The sequence below is a fragment of the Podarcis melisellensis genome (genome assembly GCF_964234715.1).
Source record: "Podarcis melisellensis genome assembly, chromosome: 11".
Lineage (NCBI taxonomy): Eukaryota > Metazoa > Chordata > Lepidosauria > Squamata > Lacertidae > Podarcis > Podarcis melisellensis.
The window spans coordinates 27,833,232-27,852,468 of record NC_138543.1 but is presented as its reverse complement, the minus strand read 5'-3'; the positions used below and the strand labels follow the sequence as shown (position 1 = coordinate 27,852,468).

The 19,237-nt window shown below is 37.5% G+C and overlaps 1 protein-coding gene across 6 annotated transcripts in view; it reads right to left on the bottom strand.

Annotated features, from left to right (window-relative positions):
• ARB2A (ARB2 cotranscriptional regulator A) overlaps nucleotides 1-19,237 on the bottom strand; it is a 206,324-nt gene that overhangs the window by 8,109 nt on the left and 178,978 nt on the right. The window contains exon 11 of one of the 6 annotated variants that reach the window (XM_081930200.1): nucleotides 14,132-16,262. The exons of the other annotated variants lie outside the window; for them this stretch is intronic. Coding sequence (XP_081786326.1) covers nucleotides 16,243-16,262 — 20 coding nt within the window. The 3' untranslated portion in view covers nucleotides 14,132-16,242. Of the gene's footprint in view, nucleotides 1-14,131; nucleotides 16,263-19,237 lie in introns of those variants that run through there. 6 annotated transcript variants of the gene reach the window in all.

The window sequence follows — 19,237 nt, the reverse complement described above, 5'->3', positions numbered from 1 at the left end:
TCTATACAGGTAGAGCTAGATAACTAGGGGCAGAAGCAACATTTCTTGAATTAGAAGGTCATATGCAATGACCCCAATCCAGAGAACCTCACGTGCAGCACTAGAATGCATGTAAGGTTCTTCTTGCCTTGGTCTGGCAGAACTGTACAAGCTGCTGGGGAAAGAAGGTGAATAAATCACATGGGATGCTGACTCTCTTGCATGGTGTGTCCAGCAGGACAGTGCATGCCATTCTGAATATTGAAAGTGTTAGATTTTAGCATCTTTTTGCATGTGAAGGGAATAATTCAGAAAATGTTGTACAGTACACACAGAAGTATTTCTAAGCATTACTTGCCTATGCTTCTTTGGGGAGGTGATTATTATTATTATTATTATTATTATTATTATTATTATTATTATTATTAAAATGGCTCTGCAGGTGTGTTGGGCCAACTGTAACATCTTACAAATATTCTCTCAACAACTGGCAATAAATCATATCACCAAGTGCTTGTCTTAGATTTACTGTGTGACTGAATAGGATAGTTTTAATACAATACAATCCGCTCCACTCTGCCCCATTCTGTCTTCCCCTTTTCGTGACATCTCTATGACGTTTGGGGGCTACTTCCCAGTTAGATCGTGCATCATTTGGATGCTCCTAAACTGGCCATTGTCTGTAGAACAATTTATGAGATTATATCAATGACATAGGCGGACAAGCTAGAGTTCATGTTTAGGCCCAGGATTCCAGAGTAAAAGCATGACTATTCTGAAGACAGTTGAAAATATGCAATTAACTTCAGTGGGATTGGGCAAAGTATTAGGCTCATGTTTTAAAAGTATTAGGCTCATGTTTTAAAAACATCATTAACAACCTGGAATAGTAAATAAATGTGTTAATGTTAAATTAGGAAAATATCTACAAAATGGGAAGCAAAATAAGCATTAATAGGAGTGGGGAGAAATACTGAGATGTTAGACATCTACAGTGCAATTCTTTGCATGTTTATTTAGATTTCAGTGGGACTTACTCTACAAGAAGTGTGTACTAGATTCTAACCTTAAGCAGGAAGAAAGTTAAGTATGATTGAGTTTCATATTTCCAGAAAACTGCTATCACTAGTGAATGTGCAAAACAATAAACAGCTGCACTTTATATTATTACTACTACTACTACTACTACTACTACTACTACTACTATTAAACATTTCTGGCCTTTTTCATGACAGAGGCAGAAATTCAATTTAAATTATTTTGTCGCTGCTGCTGCTCCCAGAAACTCCCCAAACTCCTCTTCTGAGTATTACAGTCTCTTTTGGGATAGGGCACTGAGATTAGAGATGCTATAATTTACACCTGGAGATTGCCTGAGTAGGTGTTTGCCTACTGTGCAGGACAAAGTGCTCCTTCCGCAGAGTTTACAAGTTTCTGTAGGACAATGAGTCCCTGTTGTGGAGTATAGAAGTTATGTAAAACAAAAGCTTGTCCTGCTGTGCAGAAAAGAAGATTTCAATACAAATCTTCATCTGCAGATAACATACCTAGCTTGATACGCTACAGTGGTAATGTCAAAATATTTCTCCAAGGACCTGATGATGCTTGAAATTTTCAATTATTTCAGGTTATGCCAATCCAACTAAATTCAGTTTAGTTGGATGCATTGGACTAGGAACAACAACAACAACTGACAGGGACATCTCTGTAGATGTTGTTGGATTACAATTGCTGTAAGCCCCTGCCAGCATGACCAGTGTTAATGGATGATGGGAGTTGTAGTCCAACAACATTGTTGGCTTCTTGCAGAAAATGTCTAATTTCAGGTGCTGGCACAGAAATCAACTTGTGCATTTACTGGTGACGTGAATCTTCACCATAGCTTTACAAGAAAGGGAATAGGAGATTCTCAGAATATTACCTGCTAGACAATGAATATGATATGTGGTATAGATAATCTGCAGACAGGTATGCTGGATCTTGGGCTTCCTATCTTTGTTATTTTCTGAAACCTTAAAATAAAAATTCAAGCCCTCTTTAAACACGAGGAAATTCAGTGGTTACACTAAAGGCATGGCTGCCATATGAAGTGTGGTGGCCCTATCATGAATCCAAGTGAACTTACTGTATGTTCTACACTATTTCATGGGTTGAGACCTGTAATTTTTACAAAAGCTTTTTTCAAATATGTAGCCAGTGATGTTATATGCCTGGTTTTTAAAGCCTAAATTCATCTCCCTTTCTGTACTACTTCCTCTAGCAAAATTTGTATAGTGCTCTCATATCACTTCCCAGTCTCCTTTTTATAAGCTAAAGGGGCAAAACCTTTGAAACATCTACTCAGAAAATACATTTTTCTTAACCAACCTGATTGCTTTTTGCATGGATTCCATTTTGAACATTTTTTATTTAAATGGCTAACCAACATGAAGCATTTTTCCAGATGTGATCTTATCAACACCTAGTACGAGGGTACCAATAATTCTTTTGTTCCTACAAAAGTTTCCTACCCTAATAAATCCAAGAACAGACTTTGCCTTATAAGCTTGTAGAATTTACTTTTTCCTCTTTGCATCAGCATCACATTGGTAGTTCACTTTCACCCTGTGACCACCCAGTATCTTGAAATCTCTTTCTTCCCCAGTTGTTCCTACTTGATGAGCCCACAGTCCCAAATGCATGACCTTACACATATTGAATTTTCTTGTATTTTTATTATTACACCAGTTCATGAGATCATCTATTTCAGTCTGCATAATTTCCTGATCCTTCCTTGTATTGACACTGTCTCCTCGCTCAGTATCAGCTGCAAATTTAATCAAAACACCCCTACTTCTCTTTCTATTACTAATAAAAATACTGAATAAACTTCAGCCTAAGAATGGTCACAGGGATATTCTGCTGCTGATTTCTTTCCAATTAGAATTTTTGCTTTTAGTAAACCCTTTTGTATTTTTCTCTTTCTCCGTAGTCTTAGGGTCACATTAGACATAATTTAGAAGTATACTGCAAATAGCCTATGCATACCTTGCATGTTAGGGGATATGTTGTAGGTTTCATAGAATAGCAATTTTAAATGTCCACTGAAGCATTTTGATTCACACAGCAAGCTGGCTGTTGCCTTTATTCCTGTTGTTCAGTGCCACTACATTCCAACAGTTGTTTGAAAATTCAGGGATCCTGGTAATACTAGGCTTATGATAAGGCTAGAGGATACAGATTGGTCCTCTACATATTGTTAAGTGTTACCATATGGTTAGCAGTTCTATTAAAATGTCCACTTACACATTAAATGTTTAATATGTCAAAAATGTGTGTTCACTAACACATGCATGATATGGTCACACATAACAGGGATCTGAGGTTCATTGCTGTAGTGTAAAGCAGGCATTTGCCCTCATGTAGCTCTAAAACGATCTTCAGTCTGATAATAACAGGTAGTAAGGCAGACATAACATACAGCTGCATAGAGCACGTCTGAACTAATGACTCAGTCCAGTAAAACTTGTTTTGTGTAAAATAAAAAGATGGACTTATTCTAAAACAAATCCACTCCTTCATAAAGACTTCACACAGACTGCTGAACACATATGCAAAGATACCATGAGCATGCAGTGGGCCTTTTCACCTAATAGGATACGTATGGCTTGGGTCTGGTCAGTAGCACACTTGAAAGCAAACATCATGTGGGCTGCTGTCAGACTCATGCAGTGAGTATACCATTGCATGAACCAGAGTCTTCACATGGAGGCTGTCCACACAGCTGCTATGATATGTGATTGTGGTGCATCCAAAAGGGCTGCCATGATTATGCAAATAAAGGAGGCATAAGGACAGCCTTCATATCAAGGCACCAGTCCATACAATTGGTGCTTTTTTTGAGCTTTGTTGAGCTTTAACGTAACAGTGCTCTCTGCTTGTGTTGAGGCTGTCAATGTGAATCAAGAATTTACCTGGCACTCAGGCCCACTGATCTTATTAGGCTTACTTCTGAGTAGACATATTTTACTGTTCATTGCTTAACAAGGGAGAATATTTGTACCTACTGATGTTGTTTTCTTACCACTGCAGTACTCTAATAGGAGAACAGGCATCTGACACACTTCTCCTTTCTATGTGAATGTTAAAAGCACAGAGTATTGTGAATTGAAAGTATTGTGAATCTGTCAAGCCTCATTGCAGCAGCTGGTTTTAAAGCTGTTCTGTTTTCAAACACAGTATTTATTTTTTGTAAGCATCTTATAGCTTAATAAATCCACATGGATCATTTATTCTTAGAATTGAATTAAACGACAACTGGTGTCCCAAGTTCATGTTAGGTACATTTAAACAAGATAATATCTTATTTGCAAAGTCCACTAGTCAAATGAAATTATGCAAAGCACCAGAGAAACAGCCAAAACAACCACCTGAGCATTAACCCAGCAATTCCTTGAGACATGCACACAGCAGGGTTTGGGACAGGGGTGGGGAGTGGGGACAGGACAAACAGCATGATGTATAAAATGGACATTAGAAAAGATGATGCCATGGAATCATACATTGTGCTGTAGAGTCGAAGGGGAATTCATTTAAAGATAAATGCAATGATTAATACTAAGGTCATAAGTAATTGACAGATCAAGGACAGACCTGAGAAACCATATAAATACATACATTTGAAAAGAAAATGCACCTCTTTTATTCCAAGCAAGGACTGAAATTTAAAAGGAGGATTTTCATTGAAACTAATGTCATTGTGAATAACAAGGCTACTCAGGGAATAGTATATTGTTTTCTGCAGAGTTAAAAAGGGCAAGTCTGCAGCCCTACATAATTGAGATGTGTGTGGGAGAATGTTATGGGTATGTTCACATCTAGGCTAATTCTAGATCAACATCAAAACCTCAATTTCTGTAGTGCTTTTACACAGCTTTATACCAATCTTTCTACTCCTCTTTTGCCTACTCTTCTTTTTCATGGCATGCACACCATTACAAAGCAAAATATTGTGTTAATCCCATGTCACTTTGATTGTTTTCCCACATGGTTATCAGATTCAACCTGTGCCTTAAAATTCTACAATGAAGCTAAACATGAGATGGATGTAGCTTCTATTTCTTGCCACATTTACGGATGGATGGATGACAGGCCTGGGGGAAGTAGAGACAAGAGTAGCCATGGCCATCTTGTCCCTTGAAGCACTGGATCTTTTAAAAATACCAGGTAACATGCTTTTTACAGGGGATTCTTCTCTGTTTGGCTTTCCCCCCTTTCATTTCCACACAAATAGCAGTACCCCCATTTTGCAACTCCCATAATCCACGTAATTGCCATGCATGTTTCTACCACTAACACCAGCAAGGAAACACCAGCCAAAAAGACCGAGCAGAAAATTGTGTGAATGGTAGAGGGAGAGTGAAACAGCTGCCTCAGGAAGCAAATGCTGGGAGCCAGGCAGTAGCAAGACAGAGCTGTATGTGCTATTTGGCTGGCTCTCTGCCCTCCCAGCTAGCCTGCTGCCCTCAGATGCTGTGTCCCATTGCCAGTGTAGATGTAAAACTAGCAGATTAATCTGGTCAGTTTCTGTACACAAAATTGAGGTAGGTGAGGGTGGTACCTTCTCCTTCAACTCAGGCAGAAAAATATCTTGGGCTGATCCTGACCCCACAGGTACACCAAAATCACATAATGTATAATCCACATTTATTTGAATGATCATTTCCTTTTATGTTGTGCTATTGTGGAAAATTTAGTAACCCTAACAAACAATACATTTATCTGAATTTCATAAGAGAAATTTAAACTTAAATTATTTTCTTTTTGACTATGTCTTAGCAGTCCAAGCAAATATATTATCCTTAAGTTTTTATTGCACAGCAAATATTGATCTAGGTTTTCCACGTAACGTGCATTAAATAGTCAAAACTATGAGGCTACAGGAATTTTCCATACTTCACTGCAAAATACCAGGAAGGCATATATTTCAGTTTTAAGACCAAAACAACTTGAGTAGAAAGTAAGTTGTGGCACATGGATCATTTTGGCAAAAACCAAAAGGGGAGTAAGTTAGTGGTCATGGGATAAGAAGGCAGGTCCTCTAATGGATCAGTAACTATTTGAAGAACCCAAGAGAGTAGGAAATGGACAGTTGTCACAATGAAAGGATGTAACAGTGGGGTTCCCAAGATCCTGCACTGGACCATTGCTTTTAAATTTGTTCATACATTAACTGCAGTTACAGGTGAGCAGTGAGGGGGCCAAGTCTGTTGTGACACCAAATTGTTCAGAGTGGTAAAACCATAAACTGGATGAATGAGCATTAAAATGGCAAATGTGTTTCAATTTAAAGGAATGTTAAATACTAAAATACAATTTAGCATTATGTTCACGAGCCTTGAACTCATGTGCTCCCTTCTCCGCTCTGGAGTGGCTGCGAGGAGATCTGAAGTTTTCACTTCCATTTTTAATTAGCAGCTGCTTAGCAAACTTCAAACTCTGCTTAATATTAACTATGTTTTATTGAATTCAAGCTGGGGCTGCAAAGGAAGATATAAGTGCACTCCCACTTCTTCCTTTGATGTTGAATCACCTGACATCAGATGATTGGCAGATAGGCAGTCCCACACATCTGGCTCTAAACCACAAGCCAAATACAGTTCCCCATCTCTGCACTAAACAATAGTTTAGCATTATGTCCAGAAGCAGCCAATATGTACAAAATCTATACACCCCAATTACACAGTACTGCTTTTTTAGCTGGAGTGGAAGGGAGGATAACTTCATTGTTGCACCAAACAAATTTATACTGATGCAGTGAATATTGACCCTCTGCTTATTAGAGTGATCTTTGGTGGTCTCTGCTAATGAACATTGCTGGAAAAGGCAGACAATGGTTATCTAGTCTACGATTTTATGGATAGTGATCATTGCTACGGGTCAAGTACACCAATAGTGCAATCATAAAGTTAATAACCTCTGCCTTAAGAGCTTTACATGAGAGTGTCTCAGAAGAACATTGCTTCTTTTAACACACAGCCTTTTGAGATACATTATTTATAATTTATAGCCAATCTGAAGCAGAAAGATTTTCCCATGCAAGTTATAGTAATCAATACAACTCTGTGCCTATTATAATCCAATGAGTCAAAGAAAGAGAAAAAGCTAGATAAAAGCTGCAGCTCTGCAAATGAATCAGTAGTTTACATTAGATGTGCAAAAAATGTACTGTAAAAGCATATTGGAGAAAATGCTTTCAATACTGCAATTCCACAGCTGAACGTCAGACTGGAAATGAACTATATATATATATATATTCAAGCTATAAGTGTTTTATTTTATTTCACATGTATCACAGTCCACCCTTATTTTTTCTAACTTAAAACATAAAAAAATGGTTCACAGTGGCCTAATGCTTGTAGTCAAAGTAAACTCAAAAAGTCTTTCAGATATGAGTTTTGTCAAACAGGGCTAACATGGAAATTAGCACATGAGGCTGAAAGCATTCATTGTATTAATTAGTAATCAATCCATTCATTAATCACAGTTTTAAAATGAGAATTATTTAACTGAAGCTGTACTTGGTGAAAGGATGTTTTGTTCTGATGGCATTGTTGTACACAATCTGTTTGCAACTCTTGAATCAAACAATGTGTTTAAATTGTGTTCTAAATGAAACATTCTTTATCAGTCAAAATAAACTAATATTTTAATTGCATACTAGCAGCTGTGGGTTTCGTTATGAGCTTTGATGAAAAGTCTACAAGGTGAATGAAACTAGATGTACTTAATGAAGTTACCCATTTTCTGGCATCTTGAGTCTTCAGATGAGAGTATATAGAAACAAAATAATCCAGAGACTCCTGATAAAGTCCTTAGGGTGGAGTCCATAATACACTGGCATCACAACAGTCCCATTAGCATTAAAGAAATGGCCCTAGAATGACAGCCACCTGTGGGGGGGGGGTCTCTTTTCTACTTTCAGCAGAAGCAAAAATTCCACGCATGAGATTTGGGAAGAAAGACAGATATTACAGAATAACATTAATTATTTCAAAATAATGTGCTGTGATCTCCATCATACAGAAAATCACTGAGTTATCCTACTTGAGCTGTGCTGTTTGAAACCAAACAACATCTTAAAATCTGCTGGTGAGTATGTCACACTGCAAGACAATTGGGCAACATTTGTCTGTTTTTTTGTATCTGCTTGTGATAATTGTTACTAGAATCTAAAGAAAGACTAATCCTATTCCTTTCAGGTGAAGTGGAATAACAAGGGGCATATAACATGTGTGTGTGTTAATTCTCAAAAGTAAGTCTCTTTTTTGTGCAGAGATGTTTAAACGTTTTTACAACTTATCATATCGAAACCATACCTATAATTACAAGTCCCAGGTTTTGTTTACAATAAAAATCAAGATGTTGTACTGGAAAAGTTATCAGCTAAGAATTGGTGAACAGCAATTCTATGTCATCATCTATAAAATATGTAAGTTACAATGCCAAAACACCAATGAACAAACACCAAGGAAAAGTAGTTCTAAAAACAAGTAGCATCAGGGAGAAATAGTTCTGTTTAGCATATAGTTCTACCTCTACTGCCTCTATGCCTAACAATTGTTGGCCCATGGGGTTTTGTTGTTGCTCTGTTTAACAAGTCCTAGACATTTTGTATAAATAAGTTTTTGTGTTATGTTTTAGAGACAGACTTAGTCTGAGGAACATGCTGCCATGGAAACATAATAATGTCTGGAGGGGCCAAATGCGAAACATAGTTTAAATTTCAGTCAGTATCAATCACTGATATTATAAAGGAAATATGGCACCTTTGTTAGTATGGCCCTTTCCAGCAGATAAATGGTAGAATAATTCACTGTAGACTGGGATGGCCAGTGTTTTCTACAGGAGGCAGAGTCCAAGTATTAACTTTGATCTGAGGCCCTTGCTCAAAAAAAAAGTTCCTGATGTTCACCTATCTTGTTCAATGTTCAGTATAACAGAATTGAAGAATCCTTTTTAGCCCAGTGGCCACATTCCCTTATATGAAACTTTCCAGTGGTTGCACACCTACTTATTTTTAAATACAGAGTTTGTGAAAAGCTTTTAATTTTTTTTAAAAAATCAACCATATAAGATGTCTAGATCATGCCTTTATAGAGGGTTATTGATACACAACAAATTGGATGTTGCCTGTATAATACTGTTTTTAAAAATGGGGTGGTGCAGTGAAATGCCATGCTAATTTAAAGGATAAACCTTCTGCAGAAAGATGCAAACCATCTAGAAAGTGCTGGATGCAAAAGTGGCAGATTTAACTGAAGCCAATAGTAGTAGTCTAAACCAGCAGCATTAGCAAATTGAAGTTTAGTGTTTGTAAAGGAGTGTATAAGTTAATGCAAAAACTGACATTTCAACAGAAGAAAAAGAAGAGAAGCACAGCATAGAGCCAATAAAGATGGATCTATAATGTAAACATGCAATACTATAAGATAATTTTAAACATTATAACGATAATGTGCTAAATTAGGAGCATTTGGTTTTCTAATTAACATTTTCAAATGTCTGAAACAACCCTACGCCTAATAGCAGGATCAAAGAGTTCCCATTTATCTTTGGAAAGCATTCTACATTAGGTTTTTTTTTGCTGTTGTTGCCAAAATGACTAAGATGCTTTGCACTGATAACTCTTAGTGATATGATAGTGACTATTTTTGGTAGTCCACTGAGTGTTTGATAACTGAACATTAAAAATAGGATATGCCATATGTTCTGGTTTAGTTGTTACTCAGCCTACATTTAATAAAGATACTCTGAAAATTAGACTTTTTCTTAATGTGGATCATTATTTGAACTCACAAGTCATACATGTGCCATATATCAACATGTTTCAAAATAGGCACCAACTACCTCTGTAAACCTACATCCTCCCAGTAAACCCTGATGCATGTTTCTAAATAATATGCATTGAGAAGGGTAATTTTGATCACCATGATGGTAAAATTGTAGCTTTGCAGTCGGTATTTCAGACAGACTAGACCTTTAGTGAAACTGGTATCATTGCAATGGTTGAAACTACCTGGAAGTTGGTGCATCACACATTTTATTCCCAGAGACAGTCCAGGGTTTGGGGTGCCTTGGGCAATCTGGAGAACTCCCTTTTCTGTTGGTGGGTCATGGCAGCTTACATGGCTGGAGCAATCAAAGCAGCATCATTACAATTTCTCTTAATGCCCCAGAACACTACTACTTCAGGGGCATTGTGGGAAATTCCAATTGCAAAGGAAAGGGGATCTAGGGCAGATGTTAATAGTGGGGCTTAAAGGCGTGCTTGGGCCCTGGCAGCTGTCCAAGGGTGTCAGGTGCCAACACTGGTCCTGGGTAGATGTGTGACCATTCAAACTATTCAAGAATCATCCCTCTGGAAAAGCAAGAGAAAACTCATATAGGTTCAGGAGGGCTGAAGTCTTACGAATCTTAAATATAAAGGAAGTCTTTTAATTCTAAAAAAAAAGTTCAAGGAAATGTTTAAATAGAAGATACTGAAATCACCTCAAAGTTCAGTGTGTTTCAGATGAAACAATTAAATTAGCTTGCAGTAGTGACTGTACAATTTACACTGGCTAGAATATATATTTGATTTCTCTGCTACATTATAACCTGTATTAACAGTATTCACAAATATCAGAAATAGCATAAGAGGATCAAATAGGTGTTTAAAAAAAATGTTATTTATGAAAGTTTTATTCTATGGCTTATGCTGTTTGTAAATTGTAAGAATGCTCTTCAGTGGCAGCAATTACAGGTAAAACTCGGAAAATTAGAATATCATGGAAAAGTTCATTTATTTCAGTAATTCAACTTAAAAGGTGAAACTAATATATGAGATAGACTCATGACATGCAAAGTGAGATATGTCAAGCCTTTATTTGTTATAATTGTGATGATTATGGCGTACAGCTGATGAAAACCCCAAATTAACAATCCCAGAAAATTTAAATATTAAATGAAATCAGCAAGGATTGCAAATAGAGCAATATTGGACCTCTGAGAAGTAGAAGCATGCATATGTACTCAATACTTGGTTTGGGCCCCTTCTGCATCAATTACTACCTCAACGCGGACTTGTAATCTGGGGAACCAGGTTCATGTCTCCGGTCCTCCACATGCAGCTGCTAGGTGACCTTGGGCCAGTCACACTTCTTTGAAGTCTCTCAGCCCCACTCACCTCACAGAGTGTTTGTTGTGGGGATGGAAGGAAAAGGAGAATGTTAGCCGCTTTGAGACTCCTTCGGGTAGTGATAAAGCGGGATATCAAATCCAAACTACTCCTCCTCCTCCTCCTCCTCCTCCTCCTCCTCCTCCTCCTCCTCTTCTTCTTCTTCTTCTTCTTCTTCTTCTTCTTCTTCTTCTTCTTCTTCTTCTTCTTCTTTCAGCCTGTGATACTGCTGAGGTGTTATGGAAGACCAGGATGCTTCAATAGCAGCCTTCAGCTCTTCTGCATTGCTCAGTCTCATGTCTCCCATCTTTCTCTTGGCCATGCCCCATAGCTTCTCTATGGGGTACAGGTCAAGCGAGTTTGCTGGCCAATCAAGCACAGTAATCCCATGGGCATTGAACCAGGTTTGGTACTTTTGGCAGTCTGGGCAGGTGCCAAGTCCTGCTGGAAAATGAAGTCAGCATCTTCATAAAGCTCGTTTGCGGAAGGAAGCATGAAGTGCTCCAAAATCTCCTGGTAGATGGCTGCGTTGACCCTGGACTTAATGAAGCACAGTGGACCAACACCAGCTGATGACATGGCTCCCCAAATAAACACAAACTGTGGAAACTTCACACTGGACTTCAAGCATCTGACATTGTGTGTCTCCCCATTCTTCCTCCAGACTCTGGGTCCTTGGTTTCCAAATGAGATGCAAAAGTTGCTCTCATCAGAAAAGAGGACTGGGACCACAGAGAAACAAACCAGTTCTTTTTTTCTTCAGCCCAGGTAAGACGCTTCTGACGTTGTTTCTTGTTCAGGAGCGGCTTGACAAGAGGAATACGACATTTGAAGCCCATCTCCAGGATCCGTCTGTCTCCAGGATCCATCTGTGTGTGGTGGCTCTTGATGCACTACCTCCAGCCTCAGTCCACTCCTTGTGAAAGTCCCCAACACGTTTGAATGGTCTTTTCCTGACAATCCTCTCCAGGCTACGGTCATCCCTGCTGCTTGTGCACCTTTTTCTTCCACACTTTCCCCTTCCACATAACTTTCCATTAATGTGCTTCCATACAGCACTTTGGGAACATCCAGCTTCTTCTGCAATTACCTTTTGAGGCTTTCCCTCCTTATGGAGGGTCTCAATGATGGCTTTCTGCACAACTGTCAGGTCAGCAGCCTTCCCAATGATTGTGCTTCCTACTGAACCAGACTGAGAGACCATTTAAAGGCTCAGGAACCCATTGCAGGTGTTATGGATTGAATAGCTACTGCACCTTTTCACAATATTCACAATTTTTCGAGTTTCACCTGTACTGTAAGGTTTACATAGTCTATTTCTTTTTAGAGTACATAGTACACCTGCAGTATAACAGGGCTGTAATTTTCATGCTACTGGTTTCAGGAGTCAAAAGTGCTTCTTTAGAGCAGTAAAACAGAAAATGTGGCCTATAAATAACTTATATTTGAGTTTAGTTATTATGGTAAATAAGATTATTATACTCATAAACAAATCTGCTTGTTACCTATGGCATTTTTATTTTGTCATATAATTATTTCATGTACATCTCTTCACAGATGTATAAACTAGATTTTCAGGAAAATTGCCACAAAGCGTTGTTAATATGCTGAAAAGTGGTATATTTGTGTATTAGGTACTATAATAATAGATATGAAACATATTTGTATTCATAGATAGCTGCCAAATACCATTTTGTTACAGTACAAACAGGTTGATATTATTAAAATGAAATAGCTCATGACTTATCTGTTTTTCAAATTCAAAGATGTTTGGATCTAAACAGCTACTTGGGATAGCGTTTTGTAAGGGGCTTGTGATAGCTGAATAAAATTGTAAAGTTTTTTTCCTTTGACACCTGACACCCCCTTCATATCCTATCACAAGCTGCTTTTGATTCTTCCCTCAGTTTCAAAAGCGGTTTTCCAGAAAACATGAGAAAATGCTGTTCAAGGAACAGAAATCTAATGTTTCTCTGGGCTCATAGAACTAGTTTCATGGTTCTTGGATGCTTGTCACAGTTCAAAAAGTGTGACAATGCCTACTTCAATGTTAATGGATACACAGCTATGGATTTCAACAGCCTTCTATAAATTCAATTAAATCAAGCTGTATTTCTATTTAACAAATCGTTTCCATTGTTTTCTAGTTTCATATCTGTCCATCATGACTACTGTTAATCGGGTATTGGCAGTAAAGTAAATCTAAAACCTACACAAGGATAGAGAAAGTTTATTGAAGGTAGTGTTCCTCTAAAATCCTAAGAAGGTATAGAGTCCATTAAGTTAGAAATCTGAAGGGGGGTGGGAATTCTTTCCAAACTTCTATTGGCAGAATCTTATGGTTAAAGTAAGAATCTCCCTCACCAAAACACGATGTTAATTTTGAGGTGTAAAAAATAAACCAAGGAGGTAGCTGAAGTAGAAAAAGCAATACTAATGAGTGGCTTCAACTGTTTAAAAAATGAGTGCATAAATTGTAAATTCATATGTTATTTCTGGATATAATAAATGATGTTTTATGACATTTTGGTAATAAGGACCACCAAGAGCAGAAGTGATTCTTGATTTAAACCTAAGCTGTACACAAGATCAGGTGCAAATGTGCTTTCACAATCATACATATATGAGCAGAATATATTCCTTCATCAATATTCAGGAGCGGAAGTTTCTCAAAAATGAAGGTACTGAAGGTTGAAATATCATTACGAAGCTTGTAGTTTATATAAAACAACTATAATATAGATTCAATAGCAATCTATAGGACTCATCAGAAAAGACTCAAAAGTGCCAAAGAATGCTCATAGACAAAATGCAAATTAAGGAAGTTATGAAGGAAGTTATGAAAGGCAAGAGGAATTATTTTTAAATTGTGCTCACATGAGGAAATTGAAAAAGAGCACAAACTGGGAAACAAAAAGCACAAATTCACTATAAGAAAAGGCAAAAATATAAATATAAAAACCAATAACAAATGTTTATTTACATTCACTAGATGCTGGAAGTGAGCCAGAAGAACAGTAGCCCAGTTTACATACAACACTAAACCATGGTTTAGCACTAAGTGGACAAGACTCTGTGAGATGAATGAAGCTTTGGGTTTGCATGCTTTTCCTTTCCCTCTGCTCCTCTAATGTACTTGGGAGGACTTCTGCCAAGTTTAGTTTTTCTTCCAAAGACCCTTGGTTCCACTTTCTTTGCCCAATGTAGTAGTTCCAGACAGGTATTTATTGTGGAACTTTATTTATTGATTTAATTTATTTATTGCGTGTAAATTTGCTACAGTTCACATGAAGTCATCCCCTCCCCAAGAACATTTTTCATGGAAAATTTCACAGGTTGTTTTTTAAAAAACCTGTTGCAAAATATGTATTTGTGATATTACACTCCCATTTGAAAGCACATTATGGCACTGAAGGCATTTTATTCATAATAAACATCTGTATCGTGCATGGCTCTAACTTGGCTGCAGCCAACTAGATAATGATCTTGAAGTGAAAAGGCTTACTGGAAATCATTTGTCGAGGAAGAGAAAACATTTACAAAAGAATTGAAAAGAAAACTGTAAATATAATGCCAATATGTAAACTTACATTGCAGCCACAGGCTAGTCCAGTTTAGTTTGTGTTGTGGGTGGAGAAGATGTCTAAGGGGAACACTACAGAAATCAAAAACTTTATGAGCAACGTGGAGTAAGTGACTAGATTATCTCTATTTCACAATATAGTACTGAATCTTGGGCTATCCAATAAAACGGATGGGCTGTAGTAGACTGAAAAAGATATTTCTTTACACAATATATAAAAGTAATGGAATTCACTGCAGATTGGGGAAATGGCCCTCACTTAGATGGCTATGAAAAGGATTAGACAAATTCATGAAAGATAAATCTATCAACTGTTATTAGTTAAGAGTGCTAAGTGGGTCCTCGATGTTCAGAAGTAGTATATCACCCATCACAATAAAGGAATAAAACAGGGCTATCACTCTCATGTCCTATTTGTTACCTTTCTACTATTGGAAGCAGAATTCAAAACTAGAACTTTGTCCAATTCAGCAAGGCAATTTTTTTTATAGTGGTGCCAAACATTGTAATATCATAGTTTAGCTTTCATTGTGTGTGAAAAGAGATGAATAATTTCCACTGATTAAAAAATGATGGTTCAATAACCACCTGTGGATTCCCTGATAATTACCAGGGAGAGACAGGGACTAAACAACTGCACGGCCTGATGACACTGGTGCCTGGAGTTTTTATGCCAATGGATGGGTTTGATGTCAATGAATGTGTGATGGATTTCCTTTGTCACACCATTTGGAAATCTTTTAACTAAATTAATTTATATATATATATATTTTGGGGGGAGGATATTATACTCCTCCTTTGATTATACCACATCAGAATGCAGGTAGGGGAATCACATGTCTCTGTGCTAGATTACAAACATTCTCTCTGACATGTTAGCTTTCCAGAGCCTGTAAGTTTTTGACACAGCATTCTGAAGTGGTGGAGTATCAGGAGAACTGTACTATATGCTTTTTCTGGATAGCTCATATGAAGATTTGCATGATAAACTGGGTTACATGTTTCAGGGAAGGTCTGGAAAGTTGCTGCACAGAAGTGGCTCCCACACAGATATGTACACCTACTATATTTTGCACACAAGTACCCGGGAACATACTCTCCTAAAATCCATATAATCATATGTGACCCTCCTTACATTCCCCATTGAGATAGTTTCTGCTCTGTTAGCTTATGGGCATATTTATGTAATCACATAAGAATGTACAGCATTTTACAAAAAGCAGAAACAAGATTAGTTATCTAAATAATCTGCAACAGCAATCATAATGGTATTATTCACATCTGTCACAATACTTCTCATGAATCACTGATTTCAGTGCTTTCATTCATCTGCATTTTGGACTATACCATATAAGATGTATTCTAAATGCCAGGGCAAGTATGACACCATAAATATTTAGTTCTGGAGAATTTTCTCTTCCTGCACCAGTGGCTGTGTTGAGGCCTTTCTGAAGAACCAAGTGATCTTCCTTCTCAGTGAGTTTCACACCCACCTCCTTCCTTCTGCCAAACGGGAAACATTCAAGAAATAAGGTTTTCAATCTCACATAGTGTGGCATTTTTCTTCTAGAGAAACTGGTTAGGCATTTAAAATGCCCAAATAACAAAGTATCAAGGGAAGGAAATCAATGTCAAACTATCAACACTAATATAATTTCAAAGGGCAACTTTAAAAATAAAGCAAGCAAAACAGTTAAGTATGTGAATGCTAATAATGCAGCCAATATAAAATATCACTAGTAAGAAGGGCAAGAAAATGATTAGGAAGGAAAAAATAAAACTAATGTGATTTTGTCATTCTGGATAATTTTTCTTTTCTTTTCATGATAACATTACAAATATATGCAGATATGTTAATAATGCTCTTTCCAGCTATGACCTTGGGTACCAGCCATTCAATGGCAGGTTGGTCCCAAATGTCTGAATTGAAGCTGACCTGATGGATCAAATCCTGTGGGTCTTGAATTTCCATTTCAAAAGCTTAGTATCCTATCTCATTTATGATCAACCTCCTGTAACTAAGAGACAGTTGTAGCTTAACAACTTTACTTTAGTAAGGATAACTGGGGCTCTGAGAACTGCATTATAAAATGTACTTACAACACAGCTGCTAATAGGCCTTAATGATTCTTGATTATGTTTCAATGAAAGGCAACCAAGTAACAGGCTACTGATCTTGTAGATCAAACAACTTTTCTGCAGCCTCACATAGACTGCAGCTGCTACCTACTTCTTATGCCAGTGCAAACATCACCGCAGAATATACAATTGTGCAATAAATATCTTAGCATATTTAAGGCGGTTCCCCATGATTCAATAGTCACATTAGCAACTATACATATAAGGAAGACAAAAATTTTGAAGACACTGCAATGAAACTGCTTTCTATTATTGGTAGAGGGTGATATGGTAGGCGGATAATAAAGTAAAGAAACATTGTGATATTAACAAACAGATATTCTTAAACAGATCTGTATGAATCTTTATATATTTCTCATTAAGAAAGGTACTTCTTATAGTAGTCATGCTGTGGATTTTGTTCTAACATTCTAATAGAATCCTGCTTGCAGAATTTTATTTTAACTCTGTAAACTGCAAGTAAATAATGATAAGACATCCTAGCCTGTCTGATAATCTTTGACAACAATTCTAACAGTGCCATTGTGGCCACTGGAGAAACCTGCATGTACTAAACCCTGACCCACAGAGCCTTTTATCTGCATGTGTACTCTCCACAGGCCAAGCAAATAAAGGCCAACTGATAATTTACACATGAATGAACTTTCTCTGCAGAGTAGGCACCAGAGACATTTCTTTTCTCTGTTATTGAGAGAAAAGCAGCCAGGTCTGAGCTTGTCTCACCAGAAATCATACAAGTGAAACAGTGATATGTCCGAAAATGGCAGATCAGCAAAGGAAAGCTGTTCTGAATGCCTGATAAAAAATGGCAGCCACAAAGGACTAGAAGAATATTTAGCTTGAAACAGGTCTGACAATAACAATGGGTCTTTATCCTATTCCAAACAGGTAGTGCCTTACAAACTGAAATGGAGATACAATCCTGATAGAAGATTACACAAGATACCTGAATGGCTATCTTTAAAGAATTTAACCTGCATTTTAATGAAGTGTGAACTCTGGGTTTCTTGATATCTATCAGCCGCTATCAGTGCATCTAATTCTCCATCCATGGCTTAAATGAAAAGGCATGTGTCACCAAACAGCACCTGGCTATTTATTTGGGTTTTGAAACAACACATCCTAAAGCTTCAAGGTCAGTTACAATAAATGTAGAAACCTGTAATGATTTTTTTTTTTTGGATAATGCAAGTCTATTGCTAAAACTATTTTATTTATTTAAGGACCAAGATAGAACAAGAAATCTAAAAAGGGACACAGCATAGTTTGTAAGCTGAAAAATTGTAGAACATAGCTACGTAAGGCTTTTCATCAGTGTTTGAAATTTGCCAGGCGGCAGGTGCATTTTGCACCTGGCTATTGGCCACTTGCAACCAAGTGAAGATGCCTAGGCGCCTGGATGCTGCCTGACATCTCCACCATCTGGAGGTGCAAGAAGTAGATCAATGACTACTTCTACCAGGGGCGGAATTAGGTAACATGGCACCCTGAGTGAGGACAACATTTGGCATCCCCTGAAAAGGACAAATATATATTCGCCCCCTTCCGTTCTGTTTATACCCCCTCCCCAAATACTTATTATTTTCATAGTAATTCCTTTTGGCACAGTTGCTTTTTTATGGAACTTCTCAGCAGATACCTGTATAACTATAGGCATCATCATCATCATCATCGGCGCCCTGAGCAGGGGAAGCACCCATACCACCCTATATCTAGTGCAGATACTACAACCCATGCCCCATTCCCAGACTATTTTGCTCCCAGGAGACTTTTCCAAGATAGTTCCAGCCACTAGACACCTTTAGATTTATTAGATACAAATATAGCTAACCTCTCAAAACCTGTAACTGCCCTAGCAGTCAATTCTGGATAGATATATACAGTACCTAACAAATTTTGCATTACGTTATTTATTTTCAGTATGTTGAGAAGCCAATCTTCCATGTGCTTCCATCATGTATTGTGAGTGGTTCATATAGAAGAAGGAAGAGATTACTAAATTAGAGGTAAGTTTCAGAAATATGAATCAGCCTCTAGCATTATTTCTCCATTCATGTCAGCTGATGAGGCCCTGCTTCCACTGCACTATTTCTTGCTGATGCTTGGCTTACACTAGGGATAGTACTGGAATAGCATACTTCCCTTGTCTATCATTTGTTCTGAATAGATATCCCATAGTGTACTTTGCCACTGATCCCAATGAAGGTCATAGGAACACAAGAAACTGCCTTATACAGAGTCAGAGCATTGAGCCTATATAGTGACTGGCAGTGGTTATTTATCCAGGGTTTTCAGAGAAAGGACTTTCACAATCCTACCTGGAGATGCTGGGATCTGAA